This window comes from Condylura cristata, unplaced genomic scaffold (genome assembly GCF_000260355.1).
Source record: "Condylura cristata isolate star-nosed mole 26May11 unplaced genomic scaffold, ConCri1.0 scaffold00028, whole genome shotgun sequence".
Taxonomy (NCBI): Eukaryota; Metazoa; Chordata; class Mammalia; order Eulipotyphla; family Talpidae; genus Condylura; species Condylura cristata.
This window is the reverse complement of record NW_004567129.1, coordinates 4,099,078-4,107,376: the sequence shown is the minus strand read 5'-3', so window position 1 is coordinate 4,107,376 and position 8,299 is coordinate 4,099,078. Positions and strand designations below refer to the sequence as shown.

Genomic DNA, 8,299 nt, shown 5'->3' with positions numbered 1-8,299 from the left:
CTGTTCCCCCCACTGGCAAGTGCAGGAGCCTTCGCTGCAGAGGGCAGTGCCCAGAGAACATGTAGACCACACAGCTGGGCTTTCAGTGCGTAATGAGCGGAAGGAAGGCTGGCTCACCAGGCCAGAGGCTGGCCCAGAGCTGTGCCGCAGCGGTTAAGCTCTGACTCAGCTCCAGGTCCCGTGCTCCCAGCGCCTCAAGTGACCACACTTGGCTCCCCAGGAGAACCACCTGGGTGTTGTGAAAAACTCAGCTTCCTGGCTGCCCCAGAACTAGTGAGTCAGGGTAGGGAGAGGTCTGAGACTCTGCAAGCGTTTGCTCACTCACGTCGACACCGCCCCTCCCCCTTCCAGGTGATTCTCATGATCTGCAAGTTTGGAAAATGGCCCGGGAGTCGGAGGCTCCCCGGGCCGCCGCGGCCCGCAGGGCACGGGAGTCCCTGGTGAGCTCGCTGGACGGGGAGGCGCCGGGTGCGTTCGGCGCCGCCCGATGCGCGGCCCCGCCCCGGAGGCGGGGCTCACCTGCGGTGGGCAGGTAGGTAGCTACCTAGTAACCTGGGCCTGGCCCAGGAGGTTTGGGCGCGCACTTCTAGTCTCGGCACCGCCAGGAACTGAAGGCCGCAGGCAAAGGCGGCTGCCGGCTGGACCGGAGGCTGGGCGAGGGGCCTCCGTCCGGTCACCATGGTGGAGCGACGCTTCTCCAAGTTCCTGCAAAAATTCTCCTTCTCGCGCGCGAGCCACAAGTACGAGCCGCTGGAGAGGAGCGAGTTGGAAACCTTGGTGAGTCTGGATGACTGGGCACCGGGCTTTGCGAACTGACCCTCCCCCCACACACACCCCACGGCCAAAATCCCCTGAACACTCATGGGCTGTCTTCACCAGCAAGCTCTCAGCTTGCTCTGGAAAGAGCTCTGGAAAGAAGCTGCCTTCATAGCAACCGCGAGCTGCTGTTTTCTCTGTACTGAGGACTCCCCATTAAACCCTTAATAAGATAGCCCATTTTGCAGATGTGAAACTAAGGTCCAGAGGAGTTAACTGCACTCTCAAGAGACACACAACTGGCAAAGGACGGAACTTGGAACTGGGAACTTAACTTAGGTTACTCCAGGGAGTTAAAATTCCTGGTTGCCCAGACCCAGACTGCTGTATGACCTTTAAAAAGCTACTTGAATGGGGGGGGGGGGGGGGATGAGAGTTATGTAAAAAAGCAAAACCAACAAAAAACTGTTGCGCAAAGGTTTTTGCAATAACAGTAGCAATGATGGTGAAAAGCAAGCAAAAGTAACCACACCTCCCATTTGCTTTCCACAGCTGCAGTGTGGCTTTTAAAAGCCTCCCAAATTTGTGTTTGGAGTCTCCAGAGAACCCTCTGGGATAAAGACAACATGATTCTGGGGCAGGGGAGTTTTACTAGCAGAAAACCAGTTGTCAAATAAAGCCCTTCTGACTAGAAAAATACGGGGGAGGGGGACAGAAGGGGGGGGGGGACCCAACCAACCACTGTAACCTCAACTTGCTAAGTAGAACTAGCACACGAGAGTGGAGAGCATGGTGTTTCTGCTAAAGCCTCTCCCTACCACATTTACTTTGCCTTTTGAACTTAATCAGAGATTCAAAAATAAAATTCCAGAAAGAGTCTGGAAGATGCTCGTGAGAATACAGCCCCACCGTGGCCTCAGCAGGGAACCCTCAAACTTGGGTTTACTTTACATCTTTTTTAATTGACATAGCATTGGTTTATAATGTACTGGTTTCAGTTGTGGTGATATCAACATCTATCTATTCTACTTTATGCTCATCACGAGTCTAGTTTCCATTAAATTTACTTCTTGATGTAAAAGATCAGCTGAAAAACTTGACTAAAGGTAATTTTCCTCCCAAAGCCTGACAGCAGTCAATTTGGTTATATGTTATTATATATGTGCATATTTTGTTCTTTTTTAAAATGTTTATTTATGCAAACAAGAGTGGAAGTGTAGGCCAGAGGTGTGGAGGAGGTGAGGGGTTCATGAGAGACAGAGTGGGGAGCAGAACAGTTAGATGTAGGGAAACACACTGCTGAGGGGAGCAGCAGGCAAGACGGAAGGTCTCCCGTGCCCTGTGGGTCCACTCCTGGGCCAGGCTGGGGATGGAGCTCATGCTGCAGTGACTGCAGATAGCTTGATAGCGCTGTCTTTAACCCCTTGGGCCACCAGGGAAACCCTATGTGCATATTTAAATAATGATAGTATTTTATAAATAGACATTAGTCTGAGGCTTCTGGCATTACGATGGGATAGGTCACAGAACTGTGCAGCTAGCCGTTCTCAAATAACCTCATTTTCTCTGCGACATGTGTTAAATGGGCTGGGTGGTAGTTTGCTGGCTTGCTGAGATCAGTTCTCTAGCGCGGTGTGGTGCGGTGCCTGCATTATGGGAATCTGAAGGTAGTTTGCCAACATGGTTGCCTTTTCTGCATTACATTTCTTATCTTTCATTCTGTCTTGGCTTTTACAAGTTGGGTGCTTTTCAAGTGCCCCTGGTGTGTGTTGGGTTATAGTCATTTCGGAAGGATGTCCAAGTGTGCCAGGTATACAGCTGTGCCAGGTATGAGGATGATGTAACATGAATAGTGACCGACCTGGGGTGAATTTAATCTCTGCATCCAGGTTTAATTTAATTCAATCTCTCCCCCAAGTTTTTCCAAGCAGCCCTCCCCGGGACCCAGGTCTTTACTGGTCTGTCAGTATGTGGGCTCACCCACCACCTTGTGCACTTTGGAGCGCTCAGTGACACTCCACAGGTATTGTGATCACTTGGCAGTGTGGAGTGATGGCGTGACTAGTGACCCAGGCCACCAGCCACGAAGGCTGGCTGAGAAACAAAGTGTCCTGTCTTGAGCAAACCCAGGAAGTGGCCGTCCAGGTGCCATGAATGGGAAGTGTGTGGAGGGAGTCCCCGGGCGCCAGGCCACCACTTCCTGCCAGCACAGTGCCCATCCTGGCCTCCTTTGTCCCCTACTTACATCTTCAGAGTTGAGCTCTCACTCTCAAGGGAGCTTGAGCAGAAGCCGTGTTCACGCACAGCACACACAGCCACGGAGTTGAAATTCTTTGTGAGCACTGATGGCTTCCAACATCCTTGGTACCTGAAAAACTCCCAGCCCCTCTGCTGGTCACCAGTTATAGTACCAGTCATGGCTGGGGCCGCCGAGTCTCTTCACTGAAGCAGAGCTTTCTCTTTGTGATCACGGGGTAGATGGGACAGTGGCTTGGGTGGGACCACCACTGAGTGCTGCTGTACCCCTGGGGGATTGAGGGCAGACTGGCAGGGACAGGTGGTTGAGACAACACCAGAGAGGACCCTGCACGAGAAGCATCTCGCGGCTGGAAGAATCTGGATCTTGCTGTGTTTCCAGCATAATGAGAAGACAGGTGTTGGAGAGACCCTTTCATTTAATTACTGGGAAAAGGTTGCTCTCTGCTGACCTGAAGTTGGGTAAGGAGAACGTCAGACCAGAAATTCCTGCCACCTGGATGACTTGGTGCCAGCTCCAGGCAAGTTATCATCGCCCGTCAGGCTCCCATCTTTTAGCCGAGACTGGCACGCCTCCACCTCACGCCGCCTCCTGGGTGGTGACTGATTAACCTTCCCAGGACTTTGCAGGGTGAAGCCAGGTTCCAGCGGGCGTGCCCCTGTGCAAACCACAGCTGTGTGTGGAGCGAGGCTGCATGCCAAGGGGAGGACAGAGAAGATGTCCCGTCCAGGGCCAGAGATGGGCACCACAGAGCACAGTGGACAATCCCGTGATATGCATGTCCCAGCGGCCAGCGAGAGGGGCTGCTGAAGGCTCATAGGGGAAATGGGGGCGAGTGCTGGGTGAAGTGCAGAGCTGATGGAGAGTTCTGGGGGTCAGGGGGCAGGGATGTGCTGCTGGTGCTAGTGAAGGTTGAGGCTGCAGAGGTGAGCCACACAGAGCCTGTGGCCTCCGGGCAGAACTGGGGCTTTATCCCGAGAGCACTGGTCAGAGCTCAGCAGTCCTCTGCTTAGGCGCCGATGCTAGGAGTGTGCCCTCAGAGGGACGCAGGGGTGCACTTGTGTTTGCAAGAGGCCACACCCAGGATGCAGCAGCAAAAGGTGCAGGAGGTAGTTCTGAGACTTGGGTACACACACACACACCCTCACCCTGGGGTGCTGTCTCTCATACCCAGATTCTTAACAGAGGCTTACACGTACATACTTGTGTGGACACAAAACAGTCGTATTTCTCAAAATGTAGCAAAATAGGAAAGTAACCCAGCCCCCCCACCCCAATGTTATCTTAATTTATCAGTATCAGAGTGTGACTTAAATAAGTAAAGATAAAACTTGCAGTAAGCATGGCTGTGTGAGATCAAGCCCAGTTTATACTAAACGATCAAGTGCAAGGGGAACATCTCAACATGACTGGCAGTGCTCTACTGAAGCGCCGTTTGTGATGTGAACTGGTCTGTGGATGTATGATCACTTCAAAACTCATGGCTTACCCCACTTGCTAGCTCATGGTTTCTGTGGAGCAGGATTTTTTGTGGCTCAGCTTGGACAGTCCCTGGCAAGGCCTGTCTCGAGGTGGCTGAGCGGCTGCTGCCTGGGCCACGGTCTCATCAGAAGCTCGCTGGGCAGGAGGGGGTGATCCACTCCCAGCCTCACCCACTCTCGTGGTGCAGGCCTCTGATGCTGGGAATAGGGGGCCTTTCCCCGGGGGCAGCCTCAAGGCTCCCCAAGGGTGAACAGTCCAGAGAGATTGACGGAACACCCATGACGGCCTGGCAGCCACAGGTGTTTGCTAAATCGGTGTTGGGAGAGAGCGCTCACTGCTCCTGCTGTGTTCTGGCCATCAGATGCGAGTGTGGATGGGCCTGCACGTGGGGCTGAAGGCGGGATGCAGGATGATGGGCACCGGGTTGGAGGCTGTGTACCACGTGGTGGAAGAAATACTTCCTTAAAAAAGATCATTCACAGAAAAACCAGAGCCGCATCTGCATAGGCTGTTTGTGTTAAAGCGGCTCAGCCGGGACCTCTAGTCCTTGGATTGAATTTTGATTTGGGCCATGTTCCTGGGATGATGTCTGACAACATGTATCTGGGCATTTCAATATGTTCAGAATCTGGGTGGGACCCCAGTGCCAGTCAGCAGTCTGTGCTGGTTTTCAAGGCCCCCTGGGTCAATGTCCAGCCAGCCCGGGCTGTTGACTACAGGTGAGCAGTGGGTGTGCTGATGGCCTGTGTCCACATGCTGCTCACCCTCACACGGCCCCCTAGCAGCCCAGGCGCTCGACGTGGCGTGTGTCAGGGACTGTGGTCACAGAGGCAGGTGTGGGCACTGGTGCCTCAGCACTGTACGGTCTCGGGAATCAACCACCCAGAAGAATCTCAGGCTCAAGATGAAGAGGGTCAATAGGGTGGCAGACAAGCATCAGACCCCACGCAAGACCCCCGGTGACTGTGGACCGACCCCCTTCAACTACATTGGTCTCCAGCCCTGTGGGAGAGAAAGAGCAGTGACGTTTGCTTCTGAAGTATCAGTGGTTCTTTGGAGCTGTCCCCTGGTCGGCCAGGGCCTGTGGATAGTCCAGAGGCCTGGACGCCTGAGGCTTCCTGTTTCCAAGTACCTGGGTAACCGTGATAAGAATAGGAGCACGTGGGGGAGTGCTGGCTGCAGGGAAGATGTCCAGGATGGAAAGGCGTGGTGGGGCTGTGGCGAGACTGCCTGCCCTCTCGTGGCCGAGGTGGGGTCTGGGCTACAGTGGGCAGCCTGGCCTTGTGGGGTGATTCTGTGTTTCCACTAGAGGTGTTCCCACGTGAGCTCCTGTCTGTCTGCCTCACCACTCCGGGGAGAAGCTCCTCTCCTCCCGTTTTCCAGAGGAAGACAGGCAGGCTCTGAGAGGGCGTGTGACTTCCCAGGGCCACCCCCACGGAGCGGTCAGCATTCCTGCTTGGAGTCTGCGAGCCATCCGTCCCACGTGGCAGCGAGCGTCTCTGCCCTGTTCATGTTTTTGCTGTCCAGGTCTCGCGTCACCTGTAAATAGCGTGTCTTTATTACACTTCCACATTACAATGCGATAGGGCTGCCGTATACTGCTGGTCACAGACGTGTCTGCTCGCGGTGGTGGAGGCTGGAAGTGCAAGAGCCAGGGTGGGCGGTGCGGGCACCTCTCGGGCTCTCTGCAGGGCTTGTGCTTCTGGCTGCTGCCCGTGGGCTTCCCTCGTGTTACCCGTGGCTCTGTGGTCTCTGCTTACTGGACACTAGTCGCGCTGTTCAGGGCCATTTTCACCACCTCATTTTTTTTTTTTTAAAGATTTATTTATTTGTACACACAGAACTGGGGTACAGGCCAGAGGCTCAGGGGCGGTGAGAGGCTTCACCAGAGACAGAGCGGGGAGTAGAACAGGCAGATCGACGAAGTACACTGCTGAGGGGAGCAGCAGGCGGGTCAGGAGAGGTCTGCCGGGCCCTGTGGGTCACCTCCGGGGCAGGCGGGAATCGAACTCATGCAGAAGAGGCTTTAGCTTCTCAGTGCAGTGCTTTAACCTGCTACGCCACCAGGGAGGGCCCTCACAACCTCATTTTAAGTAAATCACCCCTCTAAAGAGCTTATCTCTAAATGGTGAGGCCTTGAATCTATGAGTTTGGAGAGGACCACAATTCAGCCCTGACCCTGTGCTCCCCAGAGGAAATATCTTGAAGGGTTTCCATGGACTGTGGGCCACGTGGGGAAGTTGTGCTGATTAACCCCGAGTCCCAGGTAGGAAGTAGAGGGATGTGTCCCCCCAGGGTGGCCATCTTCCCAGGGACACCCCCACCCCACTGTAGAAAACAGGGCCCGGCAGAGCACATGCTGGGCCCAACTTGAAACTCAGCTTTACGACGTGGAAGATGCACTTAAGGGAAAGGTCCTTCGGGCCTGCGGCAGGAGGGAGGCTTCAGACATGGAGGACGGGCTGTTGCATCATCATTCTTGACCTTTCAACCCTTTCAAAGCAAACAGCCATGTTAAGTGCATCTGATTATTTAGCTGACCCCCAGGTACATCTGGATCCCATGCTTTGCCTCCTCTGCTAGACTAAGTTTGGGGCTCTGGTGGAGGTAAGGGAACACTGCCCTGGGGACCATCGCTAAGCAGGAGGTGCTGGTTTGGGGCCGACTCTGGAGCCGGCCACTCTGGGCTGCACACTTGCTGTGTGAGTTTAAGCTAATTCACCAGCTCTCACCATATCCCTACACCCTTGTCTGAAACTGGAGATTTGTAAGAATCAGTGAAATTCCCCTCTGACCTTGAGATTCCTCATCTATGTCTGGCTTTTTGCAGATTAGATAATATGTGTGAATATTCAGTGCTGTTCTCTGTGCCTCCCGTGAATGTAGTGATAAAAATACATAAGCAAACGTGTCGAAACTCTTCCGACAATGCCTTATTTACAGCACGATCATCTTTGTTAAGAATCCACCACTGGGATTCTCCCTGGTGGCGCAACGGGTTAAAGTGCAGTACTGAGAAGCAGCTGCCAGCTTCAGTGTGCGTTTGAGTTTGATCCCCACCCCCGAGCTGACCCACATGGCGCAGTAGACCCCTCCTGTCTTGCCCACTGCTCCCCTCAGCAGTGTACTTTGTCCATCTGCCTGTTCTGCTCCCCACTCTGCCTCTGCGCAATCCCCTCACCCTCTGCACCTCTGGCCTATACCCTAGTTCTTGAATGCATTAAAAAAAAAACTTAAAAAAAAAGATTCCACTGCCCTTACTCTCTGACCTTGACTCGAGTTCTTGACCTTGTGCCCAGAGAGGCACTCAGTGGCGGAAGTAGGTCTGGTTACATCATTTACCGGGCCCAGTGTGGAATAGAAATGCAGGCTCCCCATTCTCAAGAAAGACTGTGACTCGGCGGCTGACCTCCGATGCAAGTCAGGTCCGGCGTGGGAGGCTGGCAGCTTCTTGCTGTCTGGTTTCCTGTTGTCCAGCCCACTCGGCTGAGCCTCCCAGGCTGTCCATGGTTCCTTTTGGTCAGCTTTTCTCTTGTGGTGGTCTGGGGCCCAGCCCTAAGAATTTTAGCAGGCCCACTGAGTTTGGGAGCTCCTGCTTTCTACAGTCAGGTACCCCCAGTTCCTCTGACGTGCATCCCCCTGTTTGTCAGTTCCTTTGGGAGGCAACACAGAGCAGAACCCCAGTCTTCCCCAGTGGAGCTGAGCTGGTGGGGAGACAGATAGTTATCAAATAATTGTACTAGTGAGTGTACAATTTCAAGTTAAGATAAGCCCCGTGCAGGAAAGCAATACAGGTAAGAAAGG

At 53.8% G+C, this 8,299-nt stretch overlaps 1 protein-coding gene across 1 annotated transcript in view; it reads left to right on the top strand.

Annotated features, from left to right (window-relative positions):
* Positions 1 to 667: 667 nt before the first annotated feature.
* Positions 668 to 8,299, top strand: part of ATP2C2 (ATPase, Ca++ transporting, type 2C, member 2) — a 51,873-nt gene continuing 44,241 nt past the window's right edge. The window contains exon 1 of the mRNA XM_004690336.2: positions 668 to 777. Within this exon, the coding sequence (XP_004690393.1) occupies positions 679 to 777 (99 nt within the window). The 5' untranslated portion in view covers positions 668 to 678. The remainder of the gene's footprint in view (positions 778 to 8,299) is intronic.